The 14120-nt window shown below is 35.8% G+C and overlaps 1 protein-coding gene across 2 annotated transcripts in view; it reads left to right on the top strand.

Annotated features, from left to right (window-relative positions):
• scube3 (signal peptide, CUB domain, EGF-like 3) overlaps window positions 1-14120 on the top strand; it is a 116047-nt gene that overhangs the window by 58863 nt on the left and 43064 nt on the right. For both annotated transcript variants that reach the window (XM_065269122.2, XM_065269121.2), the window contains exons 5-6: window positions 3951-4094; window positions 4252-4368. In XM_065269122.2, the coding sequence (XP_065125194.1) occupies window positions 3951-4094; window positions 4252-4368 (261 nt within the window). The remainder of the gene's footprint in view (window positions 1-3950; window positions 4095-4251; window positions 4369-14120) is intronic.

Raw genomic sequence — 14120 nt, 5'->3', positions numbered from 1 at the left:
TGAAATAACGCTCGTAATGATACAAACGTATGAATTGCTCAGGGAGTTTCGCGGTGACCTCAGAAGGTCGGCTACACCTCGGGGTGGAAAAAAGCCTCATTGTATTAGCACTTGAAGATTTTACAGCTCATTTGCAAGTCTCCGGTCCGGCTTCTGACCGTGATGAATAAATCTGCAGAACTGAGAGTCACAGACCGTGTGTAAATGATACGCCTTTATGAACTTGCATGACCTGCGTGTCATTTTCGAGTCCTACATAAAGTGCGCCATGAATTCTATACGGTTCAAACGGTCGCAATTTTCGCTGTCTTCCCTCATAAAAATCTCACAGGATCATTAGATTCACAGATTTGTCTGTAGCGTACCAGCTAACAAGTTTCTCCGTTTGTTCATTTATCAGAGGAGCGGGGAAATGCGCAGCACAAAACCTAAACGGCTTATTCTCAAAGCTCAAAGTTTGTCAAAGCTAAAGTTGTACGACTTTCAGACACTTTGTGAAATGCGAGAGAGAGAATAAGAGGAACTGTAAGGTTCTTCAGACATCAGCTCCCAAGAGCCAGAGAATAAAAATGGTGCAATTTAGTTTTTTTGGCAGCAGAAATGGAAAACAAAAGGTTTGAATTAATTAAAGTGATTCGAGCAGATGTGAAAGGTTGTGAATTACTAATTGAAACCAAAACGTTCAGCCCTGTCGCCCCTCTGTCCACATTTGTCAGCGGTTTGTAGCTGTTTAAGGGGAAAGGTTTCCTGTAAAGTGTACACAGAGGATCTGCTTAAAAACTGCCTTCAGGGTCTTTGTGTATCTTTGTGTGTGTGTTTAAGCTGTCTAAATGGTTTCTTTCGTTGTTGTTGTTTGAACAATGCATGTTAAAATGTATTTTAAAAACACTGACTGATTGGCTGTTTTGCTCATTTTTTACTTAAAAGACTAATCCACTTTCATAAAAATACAGATAATTTACTCACCCCCATGTCGACCAAGATGTTTGTGGTTCTTTGTTCAGTCGAAAAGAAATTCAGTTTTTTGAGGAAAACATCCCAGGATTTTTCTCCATAGTGGACTTCAACAGTTTACATAAGGGTCTGAGTCATAAGGGTCCTATCTAGAGAAACAATCCTCATTTTTTCACCCAAAAAATTTGAAAAAATAAGTACTTTCACAAGTTCTCGTCACTTCACCTTCTTGCACTAGCCGTGCGACCTTACATATTACGTAATCACGTCGGAAGGTCATGTGTTGCATATGTGAAAACCATTTTAAACAATAAACTGACACAACAACATTAATTAGTATCATTCCACATACAACAACATCTGAACGCTCCTCTTTCTCACACTTGTAAACACTGGAGTGGTAGTTTTTTACATACGATGTGATTACGTAATCTGTAAGGTCACGTTGGCGGATCACACGGCTAGTGCAAGACAAGAAGTTGTGGTTTAAAAGTACCTTTGTTGTGAAAATGACAATCGTTTCGCTAGACCCTTATGCCTCAGTTAGGATTGTTTAGAGACCTTTGAAGCTACATTGAGAGCTCGAGGGTGAAAACGTAAAAAATTATCGGATGTGCCTTTCATTTACACACTGTAAAAAAAACTTTGCTGCCTTAAAATTTTTTGTTAAATCAACTCAGATTTATGAGTCATGTCAACAGAAATTAGTTGTCACAACTTATAAAATATAGTTGAGAAAAGTCAACTTAAAGGAACAGTATGTAAGAAATGTATATCAATTAATCATAAAATGGCCCTGATATGTCACTAGACATTAAGAAATCATTTTCATATCAAATACTTATATCACTCACAACAGTGGTCCGGCCAGGATATTGTTATTTAAAAAGTGGAGTTGCAGCCCTCAACTGATGTTTATGTTGTCATTTTGTGTATTGGCCACCAGTTGTATGATTGCAGTACCAGTTTTAGCCACAAGTTTTGTGATTGCAATACCAGTTTTGGCCACAATCCTACATACTGTTCCTTTAAATTTATAAGTTATAACAACTCACCTGCAGTTATAACAACTCATCTCTAGTCAAGATAAATAATAGTAAGTTGAAATGACTTGTAAATCTGAGTTGATTCAACAAAAAATTTTAAGGCAACAAAATATTTTTTTACAGTGCACAGCTACAACGTTTTTGGGGCTTAAAAGCGCAAAAAAGTGAAACCACCCTCCAGAGTGGCAATCTTAAAAACGATCTACCATCGCATTCCCGTCTTAAGGGTAAAAACGCAAAAGTCTGCTCACGGTGGCTCTCATACGCGTTTTACGTCACAGGTATGTGCCAGTTTAGGAAAATAACAACAAACATGTCAGATTATTTCCATACGCCGGACCTTCAAGTTGCCATAGCACTTCTGATAAATATACAAGAGTCTTTCCAGCAGTTGTACAAAATATTCACAGCTAGTATTACTGATCAGAGAAGGCGCATTAATTACCTATCCAATTGTTGATGTGCCAATTGGTCGGAAGCAAACCAGACAGCTTTGGGCGAGACCTGGGAGAACAATGAAGAAGGTTGTATGCAGGCGCGTGGACTTGGTGTTGTTGTGTGTCAGTGCTTTATATTGCCACCTAGCTGCCTGGAGTGCATACTACATTCAATATCACACACTTTTGTGTCACCATAGCACGCAGATTTCCCCCTCAAAACGCTTGTAAAACTCAGAATAAAAAGTGATAACGCAATGCCACTTTTGTGTTTTCTTTTGAGATCGTTTCCATGTAAACATAGCCTAAAACTATAAACCGTTGAGGTCACTAAAGTCCACTATATGAAAAAAAAATCTTGGAATGTTTTCCTCAAAAAAACTTTAAAAGTCTGTAAAGTTATTTCAGAGAATTGTTTCTAAACACATTATAAATGTTAGAAATGTATTTCTGAAACACGTGACTGAATTGTGGAGTTACACCGTTTTTCCACATTTCTCTGTTCGGGATTATTTGGGCGTGGCTAAAACGGTGGCTTGATGATGCACTGGAGCCACCTAGCATGGCTCCGCCCCTAACACAATCACGAGCATCCATTCAGGTTTTAGCAGTATTTGAAAGTTGAGTCTGACAACAGCTTTCCCGTGGGAGGGCGTGGACGCAACGCCAGCGTTTGAGAATCAAACCTGTTTTTCATTATTTTAATAACCTGTTTTTCTTTTTTTATCATTCAAATTTGTCTGGGTGGTTTACAACACATGTTTCTGTGAGGTCACAAATTTAATATCAGACTTAACAGGGACTTGTTGTATCCTACAATTCAGTGCGTTTCAGTTCTGATTTGATGTTTTCACATTTTTATAGATAAGTACTCTTACGTTATGTTCACAATTGTCTCCTATAAGTCTATTTTTATATTTAAAACAAACATCTAAGCCAAATCTTATACTTTTTTTTATACTTTTCAACTAAATAACTGTGAACTCAAAGTCCCCTGAGTTAGGAAAGAGCATGTAAGTGTGCTATATGCTTTAGTCTTATATAATCACAGATATAGATGTTATGACAGCGTTCAGCTCTCTCTGATGTTTTCTCATGGTGCAAGAGGGTCTGTTGACACAGATGCGTCCTGAGGTCTGAAGTCAGTGGGGTCTTCTGTTCTCCTCTTACTGTTTAAACACTGCTGAACATGATTCTGATCTGGGGTCAGTGAAAGCAAAGTAAAACTCATGGCTCAAGTGCACAACCAGTGTTAATTCTCACCAGAATGTTATAATAAATGTTTCATTAAAATAATGCATATAGACTAATGTCACGAATGTGAATATGATGTGTATGAATCATTGTAAGATTATTTGTTCCACACAGAACACCATGTATTGCTTTATAAGACTTGGCATATACTATGTGCTCTCTTTACTAAAAATTAGTTAAAGGGGTTATAAAAGTGCTAAACGATATGTAGATAAAGTCATTAATTTATGTATCCCTGTCCGTTCTTTATGTTCTGCAGTGCGTTTTAATGGAACGAAAGTTGTGCCCACCTGCATGGATAAAAATCACGGCTGTGCTCACATCTGCCGAGAAACTCCCAAGGGAAGCATCTTCTGCGAATGCCGTCCGGGATTTCAGCTCACCAAAGACAACAACTGTAAATGTGAGTCAAATCTCATCGGGCTAATGGAGACATTTGCTGGTATTTGCACAAGAACAGAGATGTGTTTTACCTTTTAATGCAGACATGGAAAGAAGTATTGAACAATGGCCCGATTGTTAGATGATAGAAAGTAAGCTGATCTTTCTGATCTGTCTAGTGACGTGTAACTATGGTAACGGAGGCTGTCAGCACATCTGTGAGGAGATGGACCACGGGCCCAGATGTTCGTGCCATATGAAGTTTGCTCTACACACCGATGGGAAGACCTGTGTAGGTGAGTTTGTACGCTGTAGTGTAGTTTGATATACGAAAGATTATGAAGGCTAAGAGATGTCATGTCATGGTTTGCTCTCCTGGCACAGTTAAAGGAAATATATTACAGGATTTGGCTTGATTTTGTTCCATTCAGTGTTGTAAACCTACAGTGAAAAATTGAGGAGTATGTCCATAAAAATAGTGCGTGAGGATAGTACCTTTTAGTTATGAGTTTTTGAAAGAGACTTGAAGTGTAAGGCATAAAGATGATGGGTTTGATTGAAATGTAGATCATTGGATGCAAGGAGTCGTGTGGTGCTGTTGTGCTTTGGTCCTCACTGTTGCTTTCCGTTCTTCTTACATTGATCTGTTTCTCTTTGCTCGTCTAATTCACTCAACACACTTCCTGCTCACGCCGTTTTAAAGGTGCAGTGTGTAAATTTTTGAAGGATTTTTTTCAGAGCAATGCAATATAATACAGATAACACTGTTTTCAGTGGTGTATAAAGACCTTACAAAATCAACTGTATTGTTTTTATTACCTTAGAATGAGGTGTTTTTCACGTGGGTCCCCTTACATCGAAGCCGCCATTTTGTGCCATCATGTTTCTACAGTAGCTCTAAACCAGTCCTTCAAGAAAAAAGCGAAAGTTTTTTGTGATTGTTGCGGGCAAAAATCCCTGATCTTGCGGCACGTTTTCTTAAAAAATGCGATGGAATATGCGGGATATTTATGCAATTTTATGCGGAACTGTTTGCAGCTTTTCGTTGAAATTCACGTCACGTAATTACGTCACTTCCTATCATTCCCATGACAACAGGGCACATGGCTGCACATGTGTGAAGCAAATGCAACATTTTTCAACTTTCTGCTAAGATATAAATGACTTTTTGCTACGAAAATGCGGGGATTATGAAATCATGCAAGACCTGCATATTTTGCGAGCAGAAATCTGCTATTTATGCGGGCGAAAGTGCAGCATATTTAAAAAATGCAACCCCCGCATAAATATGCAAACTTTGGCTGATTATGCATTGAAACATGCGATCGCATAATCTGGAGGGACTACTAAATGGACAAACTGCTCTAGAGTGCAATGGGTCGGGTACCCATAATTCACCGGCGGGGATGCGGGCAGATAATTAACTCCATGCGGGCGGGTAGTAGTGCGAATGAAAATATGTGCAATATTTGTATATCTAAATTACCATTATATGCGCAACATATGACATTTGACCCATTACTACACCACCACTGCGACCTTTGTTGATGCTTCCCGTAGCCTAGTTGGAGCGAGCGTTGCAGGAGTTGCATAAAGTTTTGCCGTTGATATTCGGATGCTGGGAACGTCTTCTCTTAGAAAGCATTTCGAGCAGAGACTTAGGAGCACAGCAGGGGTTGTGTAGGTAGGTTGTATTTTTTCTTGTCCTTTTTTTATTAATAGGTCTTTTTGTGTATAGTTATCAGGTTTCATAGCCTATTTAGGTGCCGATGGTAGGTTACTTGAATTGCGCAAAACAAAGCGCACTTTAGCCTGTTTCATTAGCACATTCATGACGCTGTTGTGAGTGCGGGTACGGGTCGGGTAACGTGCCAAATATTAACGGGTCTGGGCGGGTATTGTGATGAGTCGGATCTGGTGCTGAACTTTGCGAGAACAGGCGGGAGCGGGTCTCCAAAAATGGACCCGTGCAGGACTCTGAACTGCTCTACAGAGTGGATTTGTCACTACATTGTCTCAGACGAGGGCATGTTTGTCCTGTGACGGCTACCGTAGTTTCTCTATGTGCTTCGCAAATGGAGGGGTGCAATTCGCAACCTCACCACTAGATTCCACTAAAATCTACACACTGCACCTTTAACTTTTCACTTTTCTGATATGTTTCTGCACTGTGATAGTTTAAACTATTCAATTTCTGGGATTAAACAGGTCTTCATTTTGACTTTGGTTAACAGAAAGCCTGTTATTACAATCAGAAACTTTTTGTGCCGTACGTTACCGTGATAGTTTATGTTGCATGTGACATTTGAGATCCCCTCCTATAGTTGTCAGTTTAGAGAAATTAATTATTTGGTGATAAATTACTGGTTGGGGGAAAGTGTGGCCTTTATTATTATCAAGGAAATAAAATACAAAGAATCCCATGATTGCAAATCACAATTTTTCTGGGGCAGCTTTACTGATGAATTTAATTTATAGAGAAATACTTTAATACTTTTTGGTGAAACACTTGTGTATATTTTGGCCGTGTCATACTGGGTGTTCGTAGTTTATACACCCATAAATGACACACACAGATACATTTTTACTGCATTGCTTGAAGCTGAAAATGGATCTTGAACTGTTCTCTGTTCTGCCGTATTAGCTGGAAAAGTCATAAAAGAACCCGCAGACGGCAGTAACTCATGTCCGTCTCATTCGGCCACATTGAAATAGAAACAAACATACACACACTGTCGAGCAGAGACTATTAACAGCACAATATCAGCTGCCAAAAGATCAGCCAGCGTGTTTTGCTGGGACCTTTCTGCTCAACTCAACCAAAGCAGTGGTTAGTCTGGCCTGTGATGCGTTTCCTGCATGTCTCTCTCTCTCTCGCTCACTCGCTCGCTCTCAATTTCTCAGCTATTATGTCAAGGTCTCAATGAGATGGCCTGTTATTATCCTTCTATCCCCCCAAACCTCCTAGCAGATCCGCAAATGAGACGTCTGGCTGGTCTGACAGCCCCAAAGACATCATTGAATCCACTGCTGTGGAAACCAACAGGCCACAGAGACCAGAGGCCTGTGGTGAATCTGTCAGGGTCGCACATTCCCCCCCACAGGAATTCAGATCGAGCATTCGCCGAAGGCTGGGTCGCGGTCGGAAACGCCGCTGGCTGGGTCGCTCTCTTTCTCTCGCGCACGAGCTCTAATAGGCCAGAAAGCCACAATAAAACAAGCTGAACTTATTAATGAGCCCCTGTTGAGCGATGGGTTGAAGTCGTGGAGTAATTGATGTGGCTTACCCACAATCCCTTGAGGAAATGGAAACTGCTCGTATGATAAGAGAAGGTGAGAAATGAAGCTAGTTGGGCACGTTAATGGCCTTGGGTTCGTTTTTATTGAAATGAGCAGAATTTCAACTTTTTCTTTTTCAATACAAAGTTCATAGTAACATTTTACTCACTATGCTTATGAAAAAAAGGTTAAATGCTCCCTCATTTTTAAGTCATTTTGAATAAAAGCATCTGCTAAATGAATGAAAGTAAATATATAAATATACTAAATGAAAAACACTCAATTTTTATGTCTTTTTAGTATTAGGTTTCAACCATTTTTAACTATAATAACTTAAACTAAACAGAAATAAAACTAAATTAGAAATTCAAACTCAAATATCTATTGGTTAAAAACGATTTGTATGCATTTAAGTCACGTTAATTTATATAGCGCTTTTTACAATGTTGCATTGTAAAAGTCGAAGAAAATACTTCTCAGTAAACAGGAAAATTATTAAATGTACAATAAACAGAGAAGTACCTAGCCCCTAAGGTGACATTGGAGTAAAAAAATCCAAAGTTTAGTTTCATGTGGTCACGCGAAACTTTCATGTGCAGAATTGTTTTTTTAAGTTTAGTTTCGCCTGCAAATTAAACTTTCGATTGCACGTGCGTACGTGAAACTATCACACGCGCACGTGAAACTATCGCGTGGGCACGTGCATTCGAAAGTTTAATAAAGCAAAGCAAAGCAAAAATGTTATAAAGTTTAGTTTCGCGTGCGCACATGAAACTATCGCGTGCTCACGTGAAACTAATGAACACGCGCTAGTTTCACGTAAGCACTCGATAGTTTCACGTGGGCACGCGATAGTTTCACGTGGGCACGCCAAACTAAACTTTATTAAATTTTTGCTCCATGTCCCCTTAGGGGCTCCGTAGTGAAGAATAAATGGTATTATTTAATTTTTTTTCTCCTCATAAATATTATAATCTAATGAAACAATATATACTTTTTTCTTTGACTATTGAATGTTCAGTCAATGAATATTATGAATCACAGGCATCCTATTAAACTATACATGCTTTTTTTATCGTACACTGTAAAAGTGGTTCAACTTAAAAAAATACTTCAATTGGTAACATGAATAATTGAAGTTTATTCAACTTTAAGAAATTTTACTAATTTTTTAAGTTAAAAAGCTTAATTTTGGGAATGATACCAATTGAAGTAATTTTTTAAGTTTTTCGCTTTTTACAGTGTAAAAATGTATCTTAAAAGAAGGAAAAATTATATAAGTGCAATATGTTTAAATTACAATATTACATAAGGAATTTGCAATAAATTAAATGGTGTAAAAAAACATAGTCTGTGTAAAGTTCAATATAATTTATTTTCTCAGTTTGTGAAACCACAGAAACATGCTATATTAACCACCCAATCAAATTTGAATGATTAAAAAGTTTCAAATAAATAATTTTTTATCAATAAATAAAGTTTATAAATAATTTATTTATAAATAAATAAAGTTATCAATATCTTGAAAAAACAGGCAGGATTCTTTGCTCTCTAATGATGGGGGCGTGTCCGCTGTCAGCCCTGAAACCACGCCCACTCGTGGGAAAGCTGCCTTCTCTTTTTCTCACTTTAAAATACCGCTACAACCTGAATGGATACTCATGATTGTGTTAGGGGCGGGGCCATGCTCTGTGGCTCCAGTGTGTCATCGAGCCACTATTTAAGCCCCGCCCAAATAATCCTGAACACCGAAATATGAAGAGAAAAAACTGTGTAACTCTACTTTTTTGTAACGTGTTTTAGCAGAGGTGTAAAGAGTAGCTGAAAGCCATACTTGAGTAAAAGTACAAATTCCTTACTGTAAAAATTACTCCACTACAAGTTAAGTCACCAATTTAAATATGACTTGAGTAAAAGTATTAAAGTAACCCAATTTAAAAGTACTCAAGTATTTTTACTCGTACTGAATGTTGGCTCAAAGATGAACTAGTCCTCAACACAAAGAGACATTGTAGGTCTGGCCAGTGAAAACTAAGAAAGTTTATTTATGAGGTTTTATTTCCTAATATAGAAAAGAAATCAAATACCTCAAAATTTTGACCTGGCAGAACAAACACAGATTAAACATAGTCATAGTCTTTTAACTAAAATTTAATTTAGTTTTAGTCATATTTTTGTCATCTGAATTGATTTAGTTTTAGTCTAATTTTATTCAATTAAATTCCATGAGATTTTAGTCTAGAAATCTACATTCAATTTAATTTAAACCCATTTAATTTTAGTCTAGTGTCATTGTGTACTTGAATGTGCCATGCTGAAAAAGATATAGCCTAACTTTGTGATATAAATATATGGTTACACTTTACAATAAGGTTCATTAGTTAACATTAGTTAGCAACATTAGTTAACATAAACTAATAATGAACTGCACTTATACAGCATTTATTCATCTTTGTTAATTTTAATTTCAACAATTACTAATACTTTATTAAAATCTTGTTAACATTAGTTAATGCACTCTGAACTAACATGAACAAACAATTAAAGCTTACATTTTTATTAACTAACATTAACAAAGATGAAGAAATAATGTAACAAATGTATTGCTCATGGTTTGTTCAAGTTGATTAATACATTAACTACTGTTAACTAATGAACCTTATTGTAAAGTGTTACCAAATATTCTTATATAGGCCTATCCTAAAAAAGATATAATTTTAATATTTAAAAAATTCCAGTAAACTAAAATTACACTAACAGAAATATGATAATGCATATTAAAAACGTGAAGTTGTTCATTTGAAAGATTGATTGTAAACACATGTAGTACGTAACACCACTCTCTCACATTAAGTGCATTACATTTCTTCCGTCATGCATCCCTCTTTACAGTAAATACATTACAGCATACTTGATTAAATGTGAGGACAGTGAAATTGTACACTTATTATCAATCTTATAATGTACTTAAGTTACTCGGGCAATCAGTACAGGACCTCGCTGGTTTATTTTGGCTTATATAGTAAGTTATATCAAGTTATTTACCAGCTCAGGTTAGCTGATAAGGTAGCATCAGAGTATATAAACATTTGTGCTTGCCTTTGAGTTGCGGGATGACCCTCCTGCAATCGTGCATCCCTTTTGTTTTGATTGTAGCATCACATGTTTAAAAAAGGGTCCCTTGACTGAAGCAAATGTGATATGCATCCATATGTTTGCTCTTTATCTCTTCTCTCAGACCAGACGCGAACTTTTCTCTACAGTTTATGACATACGCAGCAAGCAGATGTCCCGCTACGGTGGCTCAACGAAAGCCATTCAGTGTTTGACATCAAAGTACCGCGAGACCAGACTTCTCCATATGCATTTGATTCGCTGTCGCAGTACTTTGATTTCATACGAGTAACGTTAAGTGTCATTTCAAATGTAGTGGAGTAAAGAGTACAAATACCCAATCAAAAATGTAATTGAGTAGAGAGTAAAAGTTGCCTATATTTTTGATACTCAGTACAAGTACAAAGTAGCCCAACAAATACTTAAGTACAGTAACGAAGTACATTTACTCAAGTACTTTACACCTCTGTGTTTTAGCATTTCTAACATTTATAATGTGTTTAAAACAGTTCTGTGAAATTACTTCACGTGGACTTTAAGTGCTCCCCATCACCTACAAAATTAAACAGTGACATCTTTAAGATTGTAGCCGGACCTTTATAAGAAAAGCTATATTAATAAAATTTACAAAACCCTAAGCTAACCTAAGGTCAGCAGTCTCCCAGTAAAACCAAGCCAACAGTTTTGCCACTTGCAAAGTTTTATGGAGTTATTAATGAGCTGTCATTTTGTCAAAGTAAGCAATATAACCTACAGAGCCAAAAGTGTCTATAGTTGAAGAAACATTCAAAGCAAATTGAGAATCAAAGAGTTCCAGGGATCAGACTCAACACATGTTAAAGACATTTTCAGATGCCATTGCTGTGCTTTGGTTAACAACTGGAACATGACTAACTATAACAAACTTGGGCTGAATTTACCCAGACAGCCCAGAAGTAGTTTGGCATTTTGCTTCAGCGAATCAGGTTTTGTTTGTCAGCCTTTATTAACGTGATCTGAATCCATACAAGTGTTCACAATTTCGAAACGCTGGTCATTGTTTTAACCTGATGGCCCTGCACGATGCTTCTTGGACTTTAATCTTGAAATGTCAGTTTAGATCTCACTGGGTGGCTTTTATGTGTTTCTTCACCTGCCCACATCTTCTCTCTCTTCATCTTTACCGCTTCACTGCTTCGCAACTGATGCATATCGGACACTCTGTTTATTTTTGCACTTTATTCAGCTTTCATCTTTTACAATCTGTTGCTGCAGTTTTGCTTCTGCAAGTTTAGCGAGTCATCTCTAACGGGGGGTGGGTTGAGTCTCGAGCGAATGGAGACGAGGACGGTAAACCAAAATGCACTGGAAAACCTGGGGGGAATCTGTTATTTTTCTGTTATTTTTTCACTTTCGGTTGCTTGGCACTGTACTCGGCACCCTTCAGATTATTTACTGTAAATGCTCAGGCCTTTCAAAGTGAGTAGGATATAATGATGATCAGTTTTAAATTGAGTTCAAACTGAATGTAAAAACACATTTAACATTTAGCTAAATGTTTTCCACATGGTTCCAGACAAATTATGGGTCAAGCATAATATTGTGAAGCTTTAAACAGCCACACATTTCTGCCGAACTTCAGTTCTTAGCATGTGAATGATGATAATCCAAAACAGACCCACATACACACAGTCTCAGGTGTCATACTGTTAAAAACATTTGTTGGACTTTACTGTAAAGTCAAAACACAGGTAGATACCCAACCCTACCCATGTGTGCCACAAGAGGAACTTAAAGAGGATTCAGGGGTGCTTGTTTTACAAAATTGTAAAACAGAAAGTATGATTAAATATATATACAGCTACATTTTTACAGTGTAGTTTTTAGACAAATAAAAAAAATTTAAGTGAATTTGTGCTTAAAACAAGCTAAAACAAATCTGCCAATGGGATAAGAAAATCTAGAATGCTTTTTAAATTAAGAAAAAAGTTCGATATTTTTTTTCTTAGGTCATTTTGAAAATGCATCCTAATTTAAGAATTTTTCGATATTTGTGCTGAAAACAAGACATAGTAAGAAAGTAATTTTTGCAGTGTGCAATGCAAAAAAATTATTTTCAATAAAAAATCTTAAAAGATCTAAAAATTCTTAAATTAAGATGCTTTTTATTGATGAAAAGAACGACCCAAGAAAATAAGTCTAGTTTTTAGACCAAAAATATCAAATTTAAGTAATTGTGTGTATAAAACAAGCAAAAAAAAAAAAATCTGCCAATGGGGTAAGCAAATTTTTCTTGAATTTTTCCTGGAACTTACACTACAAAAAATGATTTTCAAGAAATAATTCTTAGTATTTTTGTCTTGTTTTCAGTAAAATTATAAAAATTCTTAAATTAAGATGCTTTTTTTGATGAGCAAAACGACCCAAGAAAATAAGTCTAGTTTTTAGACCAAAAATATCAAATTTAAGTGATTTTGTGCATAAAAATTTAGTGTTTAAGAAAGATTTTCAAGATTTTTTTGCTTGTTTTATGCACAAAATCACTTAAATTTGATATTTCGGTCTAAAAACTGGACTTAATTTCTTGGGTCATTTTGCTCATCAAGAAAATAAATCTTAATTTAAGAATTTTTAGATATTTTTACTAAAACTATACAAAATTCTAAGAAAATGTTTTCTTGAAAAAAAAATGACTTTCTTACTTAGTGTTTTTGTCTTGTTTTCAGTACAAATATCTAACAATTTTTAAATCAAGATTTATTTTCTTAATGAACAAAATGACTAAAGAAAATAACTCAACATAAATTTTAAGTGAATTTGTGCACAAAAAAAAAAAAATCTGCCAATGTTAAGACCAAAAAAATCTTGAACTTTTTTCTTAAACACTTAATTCATGAAAAATTCAAGAAAATTTTGCTTACCCCATTGGCAGATTTTGTTGGTTGTTTTAAGCACAAATTCACTTAAATTTGATATTTTCGGTCTTAAAATTAGGCTTATTTTCTTAGGTCATGTTGCTCATCAAGAAAATACATCTTAATTTAAGAATTTTTAGATATTTTTACTAAAAATATGAATAAGAAATGTTTTCTTGAAAATAATTTTTTGCAGTGAGTACAAATATCTAACAATTCCTAAATCAAGATTTATTTTCTTAATGAACAAAATGACTAAAGAAAATAAATCAACATAAATTTTAAGTGAATTTGTGCACAAAAACAAAAAAAAAATCTGCCAATGTAAGACCAAAAAAATCTTTAACTTTTTTCTTAAACACTTAATTCATGAAAAATTCTAGAAAATTTGGCTTACCCCATTGGCAGATTTTTTTGGTTGTTTTAAGCACAAATTCACTTAAATTTGATATTTTTGGTCTTAAAATTAGGCTTATTTTCTTAGGTCATGTTGCTCATCAAGAAAATACATCTTAATTTAAGAATTTTTAGATATGTGTACTAAAAACAAGACTACAATACTAAGTAAGAAAGTCATTTTTGCAGTGTAGCCCGTCATACACAGAGTCAGTGTCATGCGAGTATTTACTGAACACGAGCGTTTCTTTTATTATAAATCCCTTTGACGCTTGTACAGCAGGCTCGTATTTTGACATCACACATGAGGCACATGAGTTTACATTACACGCCGAACACATATTTTGAAGTGAAGAGACACACAT

The sequence above is a fragment of the Paramisgurnus dabryanus genome, chromosome 21 (assembly GCF_030506205.2).
Source record: "Paramisgurnus dabryanus chromosome 21, PD_genome_1.1, whole genome shotgun sequence".
Lineage (NCBI taxonomy): Eukaryota > Metazoa > Chordata > Actinopteri > Cypriniformes > Cobitidae > Paramisgurnus > Paramisgurnus dabryanus.
Note: the sequence above shows the minus strand (reverse complement) of the source record. Positions and strands in the feature narration are given on the sequence as shown.